This window comes from Hydra vulgaris, chromosome 04 (genome assembly GCF_038396675.1).
Source record: "Hydra vulgaris chromosome 04, alternate assembly HydraT2T_AEP".
NCBI lineage: Eukaryota > Metazoa > Cnidaria > Hydrozoa > Anthoathecata > Hydridae > Hydra > Hydra vulgaris.
The window spans coordinates 47635728-47652500 of record NC_088923.1 but is presented as its reverse complement, the minus strand read 5'-3'; the positions used below and the strand labels follow the sequence as shown (position 1 = coordinate 47652500).

The 16773-nt window shown below is 28.2% G+C and overlaps 1 protein-coding gene across 2 annotated transcripts in view; it reads left to right on the top strand.

Moving 5' to 3' along the window:
* LOC100208218 (inactive ubiquitin carboxyl-terminal hydrolase 54) overlaps positions 1-16773 on the top strand; it is a 65360-nt gene that overhangs the window by 28076 nt on the left and 20511 nt on the right. For both annotated transcript variants that reach the window (XM_065796507.1, XM_065796508.1), the window contains exons 5-10: positions 2279-2392; positions 3508-3587; positions 3984-4074; positions 4306-4387; positions 15994-16088; positions 16238-16387. In XM_065796507.1, coding sequence (XP_065652579.1) covers positions 2279-2392; positions 3508-3587; positions 3984-4074; positions 4306-4387; positions 15994-16088; positions 16238-16387 — 612 coding nt within the window. The remainder of the gene's footprint in view (positions 1-2278; positions 2393-3507; positions 3588-3983; positions 4075-4305; positions 4388-15993; positions 16089-16237; positions 16388-16773) is intronic.

Below are 16773 nucleotides of genomic sequence, written 5' to 3'. Positions count from 1 at the left end.
AATCATCAAGCTGGAGCAATTTATAAATTAAGTGGAGGAACAAAATTGCCACTTCCTACTGAAACTCGCTGGAATTCTGTATGTGATTCACTTGAAAAATATGTCAACAACTGGAGCATCATTTTCACAATGTTTGAAAAAATAAAGACTTGGATCCCATGATTGGTAAAAAAGTGATATACAGATAAAGCGAAACACAGAAGATTTATTAAAAATATTAAAACCAATTGCAGTAGCTCTAGATAAGTTGCAAAGAGATCAAACAAAAATAAGTGACTCTGTTGAAATTTTTAAAAATTTAATGATTAGTTTATCATTTTTATCAAACAAAAATAAAAGTTGTGGATTGTAACATAGTGGTTATTGAAGGTTTATTAAATGCACCAGCTTCTAGTGCTGGAGTCGATAGAATTTTTTAACTTTTGGCCTTGTTCATTCTAAGTTAAGAAACCAATTGGGGGTAGAAAAAGCAGCAAAGCTTGTATTTATATATAGGACCTTAAATAATGATGTATTGAATAATTTTGATGAAATATAACAGTAATATTGATAAAGAATATAGTTTACTCAAATAAAATGGGTTATGCTTTTTTTAATTTAAAAGGATAACTAAATACTGCATTTTTAAATAAAAACCTAATTTAAACCAAATAATAAATTTTAATAAACCTAATTTAAATCATAGGTTTTTTGCAACCCTGTTTCTATGAGCATGCAACCCTGTTGCTATGAACATTTGCGTTTTAGCTTTTACTTTTACTCAATTGCTTTTTTTATTCATCATAATTTTTATTCAAATATTTTTATAGATTTTGATTTTTTTTATCTTTTATGTTATTTAACTCCTTTGTCTGAAAAGGTTACTACAGTTGAGGAGGCTACCTTATTGTGGTCACAACCCTCTCTCAACTCTAACTCCGAAATACAAACCTTTATAAACAAGGCCAAGGCGCAGAAAAACAAGTTTAAAATAAACCAATATATAGCAGATTTAATGTGAAATTAATTTTTTTTAATTACGGTTTTAAATTATGTTTCAAAGTAGAAAATTATATAAATTTTCAATATCATTAAACAAAAAACAAAAAAAATTTAACAGATATTAAATTTAAAAAAAACAACAAAAAAACCTAAATTTACCCAATAAAACCCCAAAATACCCACAAAAAAATCCACTGGGCCAAGTTTTTTTAAAAATAACCCGCGTTTTTGCCAACACTAGTTGAATTACTTAAAGTTTTCATGTTCCACATGTTAGAGATATTTTTATCGCTTTGGGGAGCATAAATCTTTATGCAATAAAGCAAGCGGTGAATGCTTTGCTGCATAAAGATTTTTGGGGTTTGTTTTGGGGTTTTATTGGGTAAATTTGGGTTTTTCCGTTGTTTTTTTTTAATTTAATATCTGTTAAATTTTTTTTGTTTTTTGTTTAATGATTTTTTCATGCATTAAAAATTTTAATCCTGTACAAAAATGTCCAAAGTTAATTGATAAGATTACAATGTATTTTCACATCCAAAAACAGACCAAAAATTTTTTTGAAAGGAGCAAGCAAGTAAATATTTTGGATACAACAAACACTTTGTTGTTTGCTGCTTCAATAAGTGCTAATAAAAAAGTCTCCATGTTCCATACCTTAAAAAATTTTTTACCTGTTTGAAAATAAATAGTTTGAATTATTTGATTTTTAATGTTAAAAGCCATGATAACCAATAAATTAGCAAGTAATGTTTAAGAAAGAATATTTAAAAAGTTTTTAAATTGTGAGTTTTAGTTAACAACCGATGCAAAAATCAATAACTAATAATACACTTTTCCTTGCTTTAGGTCTTTTTTCAAGAGACTTTCATAATAGGTCTTTAAATTATGAAAATAACAGGTGTAATTTAATGGTACTAACATTACTTTAGATGAAATTATTTAACTATTATTAAATTTTATTATCAAATTTAGATCAGTTTGTTAAAATCTAAAGTAAATAACTTGAAAGCCCAAAGTAAAAGTAAATAAAGTTATATAACCTTTTTGTCATATAGTTCACCTCTTGACATATGACCCACCTCTTATCAAATAACCCACATCTTGTCATATAACCCACCTCTTGTCATATAACCCACCTTCTATAAATCTTAAACAAAAAATTTGAAGAACTTGACGCTCCATGGAAAAAAAAGTTGACCTACCAAAAATCTAGAGCGGTTTGATCTCTATACCTCTTGCTTATAAATTGAGCCCTCTACGATGAATCCCCGATTATATTACCACAATTTTTTTTTAGGAGAATATTCTTCATCGATTGCATTGCCACATAGCAAACACAGAAAGTGAAGATACTTGTGCAGCAAAGCACTGTATTCCTCATCAAAAGTTTGCATCGCACATACTGGAACAGGTTTTTAACCTTTTATCTTGCATAATATGTAGCCTTATATATGTTTATATAATAATAATAATAATATTAATAATAATAATAGTATACTATAATAAGTATATAGATATTTTATCATGTATAAGACTATATGTCTAATATGTACAAAAATATATTATATGTGTGTTATATATTTTTGTAAGATTTACCTTACTATCAGCTTGAAAATATGTAATACTGAACTTAAACAATGTGAAAGTGTTTTACACTTTTAAAAAATGTTTTTTTTTTTTTTTTTTTTTTTTAGTTATTTTAAAACAAAAAACTTTCAGTTACTTTTTACGAAAATTTTCAAATTCAAATATTTTGTAATTTTTATTCTTTAATTATTACAATAGAGATTTGTGTAATTTAAAAACTAAATGTAATTTAAATGCTAAATGTGAAAGTTGGAAATGTTGGAAAAGCGTGAAAAAAATCTTTAAAATGCTGTTTACTTACATATGATAGATCTGCATTCGATCTAATTATAAATTTCAAAATAAAGTTTTCAAAATGTTAAAAGCAAAAAAGTTGGAAAAGCGTGAAAAAAAACTGCTATATAGAACCAGTTTAGACTTTCTAATGATATTTTGTAATTATTTATTAGTTCATTTGTAAATACTTTTTATTTAACTTTTGGTTTCTAAAATGCTTTTTTAAAACTTTCATTTTTGTAGGCAAAATGTCATGTATAATATGATGTCAAAACTAGTTAATTTTGAAAAACACTTATCTAATAAACTATGTTTTGGTTTAAACAAAATTTTAAGATGTTTTATTAACAACTAAAATTAAGTTTTATTACTGAGTTAATTTTTGTTCAGTTAAATTTAGTAAAAAATAGATTCTGATTTTAGTTGTCCACATTATTACCACAAGTTAAGAACTCTCCCTGATGCTTTTCATTCCACTTCCTGATGGCTATAAAACTCTAGCTATGCTAAGGTTTCCATGGTTATTTCTATAAATTATTGTTTTATTAAAATATAACCAAAAATTCTTCTAAACACAATACCATGTCTTTTTAAGTTAAAATGTTTTTCTTTTTCTTTTGATAAAAATTTTAATGAAAGTTTTGAAATTAAATTATTTCTAAGGTTTTGTGTAAGTGTAAAGCAACAGGCGAACCAAAGTCTTATTATCAATTTGTACATTATGTTTCAGCATCGGCTCTTTCGTAAGTTTTTTTTTCAAGTTCTTTTTATTTTTAAGTTTTGCAGTTTTAAGTTCTTTTTATTTTTAAGTTTTTATTTTTAAGTTTTTATTTTTTAAGTTTTTATTTTTTAAGTTTTTATTTTTTTTATTTTTTTTTTGTAAGTTTAAAAATAATAACATTTAAATAAAAATTAAAAAAATTTTTTAAAGTTTTTAAAGCTTAAAAATTTTTTTTGATTGGATTTAAATTTTTGTTTTTTTTATTTTGTTATAAAAACTTTTGCAGTGAAGTTTCTTGTTTTTGTATTCATTCAAACAGTTCAACTCAAACATTCAACTAAGACACATAACAAAACAAAAATGTAAATTAAATAAAATCCTAATGATAAAAGAGTTATTCAACAATCTTTTATTTTAGTGAAAATTTTCAGAAAGATGTTAGCAATCCTAATGTTTTGGTGGATTTATTGAAATCGTCTATTCAGTCTGGAGAAATGAAAGCATGTCCGGTATACTGTATTATTTTATTTTAAGTATAAAAAAGTAAAAAGTACTAAATGTACAACAAGTAAATGGTCATATATAATGTAAAATAAGTAAATGGTTATCCAAATATCAATAATTTAATACTAAATAAATATTTAATATAAGTACTAAAAAAATTTATTTGTACCAAAAATGATCCCCCTCCCCCCTTCACTCAAATATTGTTGTAATGAAACGTTTGTTTTTTTTTCAAGGATTTAAAACGTTGTTCATATCGCAGCAGTGGTAAAAACACAACATTAACAAAGACAACTCTTATCAATTGCCCAGATGTTTGTAAGTTTGTAATTTATAGTAATATAGTAGCTTTAATTTAATATCATTGTAATATTGCTTTGTGAATGGCAACCCTCTCACTGAGTCTTCTTCTTTAAGTCAAAACGTATTGTAAACGTATTTGGATCTGCTCTATCTGCCTAACTGGAGCCTTTCTCCTATCATGGCACAGTGAGTCGGAAAGGTGAAAAAATGACAAAAGTTATATAACTATCATATATAAGCATGTGATACATCAATATTATTGTATTTTGGGTCAAAAAATTTAAATTTGCTATTAAAAATAATTTTTACCCATACCTATGATGTGTACAATGCGTGCTTACAGATGTAAGTGTCATTTATGTGCGCAAAATATGATTTAAATAAAAAAATTCGATTCTTTGATCCATAATACCATAAAATAGAATACCACATATTTTTAATGTAATTTTTGCCTGTGTACTACACACGTATATACGTCTTAGAGTTTTTTCCATTTTCAAACTTGTATTTTTTGAAACAAATGTTTGATATTACAGAATCACTTCAAATTAAGAGGTATTGGTACTGGTTTATCATAACATTCTTTCTAGATATCTTGGCTGTATGGTTCAATTTAGCTTTGCGAATTTCCTTAGTAGTAACCAATTGGCAGCTCTAATGCCTCAGATATCTGCACACCGTGTTGCAAGAGTTTATGAACCGTTGGGGGAATCACATACTAGCAATAGTTTTTGAGTGTAAGAGCTGTAGTTTTATAGCAATACTGGCCTAAATTTTCAGAATTCAACTCATAACAGGAGCATACTGATATTAGGATTGTCCTCAATCTAATAATTACATCTACTGCCACTCCTGTTATATCAGTTAAAGTTTCAACATTTTCAAATGCTCTTCTGGCAGTGTTCCCGTTGTTAGTGTTGCCAAAACCCTGTTTGCTAAAAAGGCCCAAAGATAAAGCTTTTTCATTGATTGATTTAGATCTTATCAATGCTGTGTTATTAAGTTCATTGGGCTTAGCTCTGCAAACATGACATGATTAAAAGGACAAAGTGTTAATGAGGGCATTAACCACTTTACCATCAAACATGGTTAAATCTAGTAGAGTAGATACTTTACATACTTACTAGATTAAATCTAGTAAGTATGTAGAGGCGTTGAAGCAGATGTTTCTGACACAATTAAACCCTCGGATAACATTTGTGTCTCTCACTCTTAATTTCATGAAGTGAAGGATACCTGCATTTTGTATTATCAATAAATTTCGAATAATTTGAGGCTGTTCATCAGAAAGGTCACGCTGAATTTTTAAGCTCAAGGCATCTTTAACTTTGATTATTATCAGAAAACTCATCTCCGTGCTTTTAACTTTTTCAGAATTTGTAGCACTTTTCATACAAACAACAAAGTCTTTTTTGTTAGGATCTCTAGTGGCTTTTTTTATTGAAGCTAATGCCAATGTTTAAGCAGGATGTTCAGCTAATTTGGCAACCTTGAACAAGATAGTATTTAATATTTAAGCGCGTAAACTATTTTTTAAACTGGGTTGAATTTAATTGGTTTATTATTACCTTAGAACTTTTATCACCTAAATCTTCCCAGTCCTTGCACTTTCTACCTGGACCTGCTGCAACTTTTTTTTTTTGTCAACTGTTACATCTTTGTCCATCCAAGTTCGCTCATGTTCCAGAAGTCTAGAGAAGGTTCTTGAATGCTTTGTTTGGAATTTACATTTAAATATTATTAGAGTTTTCTTTAGATTTATCATATCAGGTTTGTCAATACTTTCATAGTATAGACTCTCCAGTCTACAAAACTCACGTAGATGAGCCTTGAGTAAATTATCATGATTAGTTATTAATTCTTGAATTATAGACACTGAATGTATTTTTTTCATGATGAATGAAAGCAAGGAACTATTGTTAGTTCGATCGAACTAACAATAGTTCAATGGGAAAATGTTAAAACTACCATGGAATCTAGTGGTATCTTTTAGTTTTTGAACTAAACTCATAATTAAACTAATTTAAAAAAATCAATTTATGACACATATTTGAGATCTCAGTAAATAAAAATGTAAAATTAAAATTTATTGTCAAAAGTGTTGTAAATAATTACCAAACATCTTAAACATAAGACTTCAAATTAAATTTTGAAATGTTTTTACTCATATCAATCTTCAAAGAATGACACTAAAGCAAGACTTTTGTGAATGAGTTTTCCGATAAATAAAATAAATAAGTCTCAGAAAAGGCCTTATAAATTGGTGAAATCTTGAAAATTATTCACAAAAAAATTAATTATTGTCTTATAGTGGTATTTAGTTTTTAATTAAAGTTTAATTATTTTTAGCAAAAGTTTTTTACGGAGGGTTATTTGCCATTATTTATGGATTTCTGTAAAAGTTTCTAAAATCTATATCATATGATGAAATTTTAACCAATAACTTTAATTTTAAAAACTAAAAAAGGTTAAAACTGATGTTTTTATGTAACAAAATTAAAATAATTTATATTTTTCACATTGAGCACAAAACATTTTCCTTTTACTAACTTGAAAATTATTATAAGTTGCTTAGACATGAGAACCAATTTATGAATTAAGAAATTAGCATGTTTAAAAACTAAATAAAGATATGCTAAATCAGGCCTTGTTTTAAATAATAAATTGTTATAAATAATAAACTGTTAATAAATTGATTTGTTACTCAAAATTTAAAAACTTTTGATGAAACTTATTTTCTTGCATTTATTGTCACAACATTTATAAAAACATTTTTGAGTAAAAGCATTTTGTTATTCTGTTAAGAAAAGAACTTTTTTTTTTATTAATTTAAGATTTATATGTAAAGGTCGAGTAAATCTATTTTTTTTTAAATTCAGTCAGATCAGATTTTTTAAATTCTGTCAGATCAGGTTATCCTGCTACTGGTAACATGTAACCCAGTACAATCTGCTTCATATCCTGCTGCCTTGTAGGATACGCCTTTTTAGGCAAAGGCTAGCAGATGCCAACTCCGATTTAAAACACCCCCTGCCTTGGGGCTCTTGGTTGAGTAAAGGCTAAAGATGGTGTCTCGATAAAAATACTCATCTTGGGCAGATGTTAAATGCACCCGGCTACTGTCTTGTAGAAGGCCTCCTAGGCAAAGACTTAAGGGGTAAACAGATTCTATCTGTTGACCAGCTTCGCACCCCTTCTTCATCTATTAGGCTGGCGCAGATGTATTTTTATTACATTGTTTCCAGTTTAGAATGTTGAATGCTGGATCTTCTTGACTCAATGCATGGGTTTTGCTTGTGTCTCTGTTTTTATGACTAGGCAACTCATTCTATAATCTCCTAATGAAGGTACAGCTCTAAAACTCAGTTTTATGGTTCTGAGGCCAGCTGGTAGTCAGGTTTCCCGAACTCTGTGGTAGCTCTCAGAGAGGCTGATTCCATCATCAGCTGAAAAATATCAAAGTATTAACAGTGCCATGTTGCGCATGGATGGTGTCCCTGTTTGTACTTTTGGTGTGCATTGCGGAGGCCACATTTGGAGCCCTTTGTTATGGCTTAGGGTTTATTAGTAGTAATGAGGCATTTGCTTGGGCTATTAAACAGTGTTCTGAGTACTATCTATGCTTTGAGTCAAGTTCTTCAATCCAATTTAAAAATAAATAAAGTACCAAAAACTATAAAACACAAAAAACCATCATCATCACCAAGTTCTCTAAACCTATCATTCACTAATATTCGTGGTCTTCAAACTAACTTTTCTGTTGAGTCTTATCTCTTGCAAAGTTCACCAGACCTACTTGCGCTTTGTTTGACTAATTTGAGTTCTGCTGTCTCATCTTGTGATCTTAGTGTTGATGGTTATCTTCCTCTAATTTGTAAAGACTCCAATAGTCACATGCTTGGCCTGGGCATTTACATTCATAAGAATTCACCCATTTGTCGTGAAACTAGGTTTGAATCCACAGACTATTTTTTCATGTGCTTTCGTTTAGCACCACTTCACTCTATTGCTTTTCTCTTTGTTCTATATCGCTCTCCTTCATCTCAAGACTGCACTCTTTTTGACGTTATTTCTGATCATATTGACCAAGCCCTCTCTCTTTATCCATCAGCTAATATAGTTGTTGTCGGTGACTTTAATGCTCACCACTCTGAATGGCTTGGCTCTAGTGTCAGTGACTCTGCAGGCATTAAAGCCTACAACTTTTGCCTTTCTCAATCCCTAACTCAAATAGTCAACTTTTCAACTCGCTTTCCTGACAACCCGAATCATCTACCTTCTCTACTCGACTTATGTCTTATTTCTGATCCTAGTCAGTGCTCAGTTTCTCCACATTCACCCTTAGGTGCTTCTGATCACAGTTCGATCTCTCTAAAACTAATATCTTATACTTCTTCATCACCTGAATCCCCCTATTATCAAACCTCTTACAACTACAGTAAAGCTGACTGGGATTTTTTCCGTAATTTTCTTCGTGATGGCCCTTGGGTAGAAATCTATCGTTTTCCTGTCGACAAATGTGCTTCTTACATAACTTTGTGGGTTCAGGCTGGCATGGAATCTTTTATTCCTTCTCGACGATTCCAGGTCAAGCCTCACTATTCCATGGTTTTCCTCACACTGTGCTGCTGCGATTGCCAATCGAAACCGTTACTTCCATATTTATCAGCAAGACAATTCTCCAGAAAACAGACGTCTGTTTATTACTGCTAGAAACAATTGTAAAAAGGTTTTGTCTAATGCCAAAACCCGCTATTCTCAGGTCATGAAATCTCGTATCTCATCTCAAAAATTAGGCTCTCGTGACTTCTGGAGAATCTTTCATAATATCAATAATAAGGGGAAATCTATAGTTCTACCTCTCTTGTATGGTTCAGACTTTGTCACCTCACCTAAAGACAAAGCCGAGTTGTTTTCTAAAAACTTTTATCAATATCATTTCTTGATTCCACTAGTTGCGTTTTACCTGATATTGTCAACAAACAGGTTGATCTATTGCTTGACATTCATATCACTCCAGCATCCGTATCTAAAGTGATTTCCTGCCTGGACTCTTCCACAGCTTGTGGCCCGGACAAAATACCTGTTATTTTCTTGCAGAAGTGTTCTCCGGAGCTGTTGTCTAAACTTTCAAAACTAATCAACAAGTGCTTATCAGAGTCTTGTTTTCCAGCCTGCTGGAAAGCAGCGTCTGTTATCCCTATCTTCAAAATTTCTGGAGAGCGATCTGATTCGTCTAACTACCGTCCCATAAGTCTTCTTCCTATCATAAACAAGGTTTTTGAGTCTTTAATTAACAAACACTTAATTTCTCATCTTGAATCTAATAACTTACTTTCTGACCATCAATATGGATTTCGATCTTCTCGTTCTACAGCTGATTTGTTAACAGTAATAACTGACAGGTTTTATCATGCATTAGATAAAGGTGGAGAGGTTAAGGCCATTGCTCTCGACATTTCAAAAGCTTTTGATAAAGTTTGGCATGCTGGTCTTCTCCATAAGCTTTCTTCTTATGGTGTATCTGGTAGCATCTTTAAGATTATTGAATCCTTCCTTTCCAATCGTAGTATAAAAGTTGTCCTCGATGGACAGCACTCTTCTTCTTATTCTGTAACTTCAGGGATTCCTCAAGGTTCTATCCTCGGCCCTATACTCTTTTTAATTTACATTAATAATCTTCCAGATATTCTCACATCTAAGGTGGCATTATTTGCTGATGATACTACCATTTATTCTTGTCGTGATAAGAAACCAACACCCTCTGATTGCTTAAAGGGGGCATTTGAGCTTGAAAAGGATCTCACTTCTGCTACAGCATGGGGCTCACAGTGGCTGGTGAACTTTAATTCAGATAAAACTCAATTTTTTCAGCCAATCGTTATCGCAATAATTTAGATCTTCCTATATTTATGAACGGTGATGTACTCGATGAGTTACCTACTCTTCATCTTCTAGGATTAACTCTTACTTCCAATCTTTCTTGGAAACCATATATCAAATCAGTTGCAAAATTAGCATCTGCTAAGGTTGCATCTCTTTATCGCGCTCGTCACTTTCTTACTACGGATTCTATTCTCTATCTCTATAAATCTCAAATCCGACCTTGTATGGAATACTGTTGCCGTATCTGGGGCGGATCTTCTAATGATGCCCTTTCTCTTTTAGACAAGGTGCAAAAACGCATTGTAAACATAGTTGGACCTGCTCTTGCAGCCAACCTCCAACCATTATCACATTGCGGTAATGTTACTTCTCTTTCTATTTTCTACAAATACTATAATTGGCACTGCTCTAAAGAGCTAGCGTCTCTTGTGCCATCTACTAAAATTTATTCTCGGGTTACTCGTTATTCAATTAAGTGTCATCCTTTTTCTGTGACTGTTCCTAAGTGCTCCAAAAACGCTTATTTGTCTAGTTTTTTTCATCGAACATCAGTTCTTTGGAATTCGCTTCCTTTATCTTGCTTTCCTGATTCATATAATTTGCAATCTTTTAAGTTGTCCGTCAATCGTTATCTTGCTCTACAATCTTCGTCTTTTCTTTTTCAGTAACTTCCAACTTTAATTAGTGGCTGCTTGCAGCCTTGTTGGAAGCAAAGAAAAGTAAAAAAAAAAAAAAAGAGAAAATGCTAAATGCATCAGTGAATTTAATGTGAATTTGATGTAATAAAGTTTTTTTTAAAAGCTTTACAAATAATGTTTTTTTATTTTTAAAAAGATAGGTTGTTACAAATAAGAAATAACTTATTGCAAAAATCAAAACTGTATTTAATTACTTTATCAGCAATTACTTTTAGTTTCCAAGTACCCTTTATATTATTGCGTTTTTACTTGCCTAATTAAAAAAAAAGTTTTTATATTAAAAAAAGGGTTTAACACTTATAACACATTTTTAAGGAGTTTAATTTTTAGTATAAAAAATTGAAGAAAATAATATCAGTAAAAATAAACCGATTTTTTTTTAAAGTAAACTTTTATTATGAAACAATATTTGGGAATATTTTTAAATAAAATTAAAATTAATAAAAAACTAAAATTAATAAATATTTTGTTTGGTTTTAATTCTATCTGAATTTATTTCATTTTGTAAATAGCACTTATATTAAACATAATTGTCATTCAAACTTTTAAAACAAACTTTTTTACATAATCATTATTCAAACATTTAAATGGTTTTTATAACATTACTTACTTCTTTTATCTTATTGTCTGAAAGACTTTTTCTAACTAGTTTATATATAAAAAAAAACTTGTAAGAAATTACTTAACCAAAATCACTTTTGGCGTTTGTAAAATAGCTTAACGCGCACATAAATTTCAAGTTGAGCTTTAAAACAAGGTTTGTAGTTTCTATAAATGTGCATGCATTGCAAAAAAGTTAAACATTTTGTTCCATTTTGATTTTTATGGTTGTTAGATTATTGTGGATCTTTTATTGGATTTTTTAAAACTTAAACGAACTTTTATAAAATGTTACTTAATAAAGAAAAACTTATCTGAGCAATTTGTTTGGTTATTAGACTATTTTATCACATTTTAAAATATTTAAGTAATTTTTGATTTTGTATTAACGTTTTTATAATTTATTACTATTATCAAAAAATTTTACTTGGTTGAGGCGTTAATTTATTTAACATACACTTGAGTGTTGTTATATAACTTGTTTATAATAAATCTTAATTTTAATAAGTTGAGTTAGCTTGATTTGATAGCCTTTCTATTTATTATACTTTTGAACTCTTTTTCCCTATCACTTTTGTCCCCTCAGTATTATCTTGTTTTATCTACAAATGTAATAAATAAAATGTTTCATCTAATATATAAATTAAATACACAATATATATATATATATATAAATTCAATGTTCTACCTGATATAATATGTTATATTACATAAAACATTGTATTTATTTATGTATAATTTTTTTTTGAATTTATTTTATATATTAGATAGAACATTTTATTTATTACACTTGTAGATAGAACAAGATAATACTGAAGAGACAACTTATTTTCACTCCCTGATTGATGTCATGTCTCTGCCTCTAGTTTGTGTTCAGTCTCTCCTTGATCTCCTTTGTGTGGTTTGGAAAATGCTATGAAAAAACGTGAATTTTTATCTGCTACCTCTTTTTTAGTCACACCCTATCATCAAACTTCTTACTGCTACCTCAAGCCTATCTAGGATTCTTTTTATGATATTCTTTAAGATAGCCCTTGGTCTAATTTCTTTCTATCTCTACTAAAAAATTTATTTTTTATAATTTACTGGGTTTAGGCAGTCATGAGAGTTTTTATTTCTTTTGGTTTCTAGTTAAGCTTCATTCTACTCCATAGTTTTCTCCTTTAGCAGCTGCTAGCTCTTATTGTAAATATTGCTTTCATTTTTATAAAATAACAACTTTCTTGAGAACAAACGTCACTTTATTATTGAAAGGTATTGATGCAACAATTGATGCTGCAAGTTACTTTCTGATTCTCCATTACTCTCAGATAACTCAATTTATTATTTTATCATTGAAGTTAGGTCTAATTTTCCACCTAGGAAAAATGGTTAGACTTTTGTTACAGTCTTAATGCGTTTTTTTTTAAACTTTTTTCTTTATTCTCTGAACTATTTACTAAATTTTGTTTTCCTGCTAGCAGGAAAATGATATCTGAGTCTCCAATTTTTAAAAACTTTGTTCTATATATTGTAAACAGTTATTATCCAACTCATTCAAAGTTGAATTGTCATGCTTGAACTCGTTTATTCAAAGTTGCTTGAAAATTAAAATTTTAAATAGGCTTCTTTTTTTTGTCTTTTTTTTTTTTAATTAATTTAGAAGGCCAGAAAAAGTAAAATGAACAAATTAAAAAAACAAACAAGAAAAACCTAAAGTATCTTTTTTTAACGTAAAAACAGAAAAAAATTTTTTTAGTTTAATTAATAAGTCATCTGTCCAAGCCAAATCCTTAGTTAATGTAGCGGCACTCTTTGCATGTTTTACTTATTTAAGTCAGTCGGTGTATATACACTTCCTGCATGTTCTACCTTTTTAAGTCAGTCGATCTATTCTATCCCTATCCCTCCCTGCATGCTACCTATTTATGTACACTCTGCTGCACTTTTTGAAAGCCACTGTGTGAATATATAAATATATATATATATATATATATATATATATATATATATATATATATATATATATATATATATATATATATATTAGGGTGGTTCAAAAAACAACTTTTTTTAAAATAGTCTGCTGCACTTAACTAAATGTGTTTTATATAATACAAAAACACTAGGTTTAAAATTTTTTTGAATAAAAAATATTTTTAGGGGTGCCTCAAGACCCTTAAAAATTTGTCAGGCCCCTAATATTTTGAAAAAAAAAGTTTTTCTAAAGTATGTCAACCTGGTACTCAAAAGAAGCGAAATTATATAAAAACTTCAAAAATAATAATCATTTTACATAAAAATATTTTTTTCTGGTATAATCTTCTAAAAACTATAGTTTTTAAAATAAAAATAAAAAAAGTCAATATTTTTAAGTTTTTTCAATGTTTTTCAAATTTTCGCATGTTTTTATGTAAGTTAATTATTAATTTTGAAGTTTTTATATAATTTCGCTTCTTTTGAGTACCAGGTTGACATATTTTAAAAAATGGGTTTTTCTTCAAAATATTAGGGGCTTGTCAAATTTTTGAGGGTCTTGAGGCACCCCTAAGAATATTTTTTATTCAAAAAAATTTTAAACCTAGTGTTTTTGTATTATATAAAACACATTTAGTTAAGTGCAGCAGACTATTTTTAAAAAAGTTGTTTTTTGAACCACCCTAATATATATATATATATATATATATATATATATATATATATATATATATATATATATATATATATATATATATATATATATATATATATATATATATATATATATATATTTATATATTCACACAGTGGCTTTCAAAAATGCTAAGTTACTTAGATTTCTTAGCAATTGCTTAAACTTATTTCAAACTTTTTTAGAAAGAAAAAAAAAAGAAGAGATTTTTTTTTACCATGTGCAGGCTTGAATAAGTTTTGACATCAGAATCAGATGCTTACATAATTCCTTTGGAATTCCAATTTTTTACAATGCAAGTTTAAATTGTGTAACACTATTTACATTCTCTCTTCATAATTTCATATCCATCTATGACCAAAAATTTACAATGGGGTTCAGATCTGGTCATAGTGCTGGCCAGGGTAGAATAATAATTTGTTGCCTTAGAAACCTTTTTCTTTCGAGTTATAAACAAGTTATATAATAATTTAGCAAGATTTTTCATTCTCTCTTTGTAATTATACTAAACATTCTCTCTTTGTAATAATACTGAACATTCTCTCTTTGTAATTATACTGTTTAATACTTCCTGTAGAAACACTTGAAAATATCTCCATATGAGAAAGGCATTCCCAAATAGCAATCAAGCTGGCACCTCTTTGTACTTTTGATGCACAAAATCTTTCTTTATATTTCTCTGAAGCAAATCTTTTATTGATAATTCTTGATTTACAGTTTTACAACCCCCTCAAAATTTTATTCATCACTAAAAATGACATTAAATCAATCTTCTACGACCAGTAAATTCTTTGTTTACACCACTTGTATTTTTTAATCCTTTAAAACTTTAAAAACGGTTTTCAGGAAGCAACATAATAATTAAAAGCTTTTTTATTAAGACACTTTCTAACTGCGCTATAACTAACATAACCAGCCTTTGTACTAAACTTAGCTGACAGTTCTCTGTAGCTAATTTTAGGATCTTTCCTCACTCTTTGATAAAATAAGTCTGCCAACTCTTGGTGAATCTTTTACTTCATTTCAAAGTTTGTAGTTTTTCAACGTTGTTTGGACATTGCATAGTGAAAAATCTTGCTATTTCTTGTTGACTTTTATTGTTATATTTGGATAGATCAACTATTTGTCATTTGACTACTTGTGGTACTGATTTTCTTTCCATTTTTCTGCTTCAGGTGTTCAAAAAACCAATTAAAGTATCTCTTGAAAAACCAACTAAAAACAAAATTTTTTTTTTTTCTTTCGAATTTATTTGTAGTTTAACAACTGAAAAAGAAAGAATTTTCGGAGTTCTAGTATCATTTATTTAAGAGTTATTAAGTTTAAATTAATTTACCTTATAATTTTGACACATTTTTAGTAATTAATAATTAATAGAGTTGCTTTAATTTATAATTAAATTACTCATAAAGAATAAATAAGTCCAATAAGTGTTTTAGAAAGCTAATTGATTAGTTAACTCAGAAAATAAATTTTCTAACACTTTTTAACTACTAATCATTTAAAATCTAATTATGAGATAATTAAAACCCATTAATAAAAATCTGTATATTTTTGAAAGCTACTCTATAAATGTATATATGTATATATATGCATACAAATATTTATCAAAGACAACCAATATATATATACATGTATATATATATATATATATATATATATATATATATATATATATATATATATATATATATATATATATATATAAACATGCATATTTTAATCAGTTGCCAATACATATTTCACTAAAGTGTTGAATCTAACAAAAGTTTTTTTTTTTTTGTTAGTGACAGTTGGAGTGATTTGGGATACTGATTCTCCAAGTTCAAGTTATATTTTGGATGTATTCGATTGTTTCCAGAATTCTTTATACTTTAAAAATGTGTGTATAGTTGTTGAGTTGTTTGTTATATTTTGTATACTAGGTTTAATTTTTTCAAATTATGAAATTAATTTTTATCATAATAAAATTTATTATCTGTAATGTTTTGCATATTTATTTGACTAGTTAATGATTTAAAATATTAATAGATATTTGATAATATTCCTGACCATCAATGCAAGCACTTGGAGCTAAAAGTTGTTGGTGTTGTTTGTTACTACGGGAAACACTATACTTCATTTTTTTACAACTCAACAGAAAAACAGTGGATATATTTTGATGATGCTCATGTTAAAAAGGTTTCAATTTAAAATTATTTTAGTATATTATATATTTTAAATATTTTATATATTTTTAAATATTTTTTTAACTTAATATTTAACTACATAATATTTTTTTATAATTATCATTTTTTTATTTATTTTTTTTATTACATTTTTTTAATTGCTTATCATTTCTTTTGTAATTTTTTTTTTGCTGCATTCATCTCTAAGTCAAAGGCCACTGTCAAGTCAAAGAAGTCACTACATTTGAGGAAGCTGTTACAGTGGCTGCTACTTATTTGTTTATAGTTATTATCACTAACCTAATATTATTTTCTACATTTTTTTTTATTTCACTGTTGGTTAAATATTTTCTATATTATTATCTACATTTTGAATTTTTGTCCTATTTTTTGGGGGCT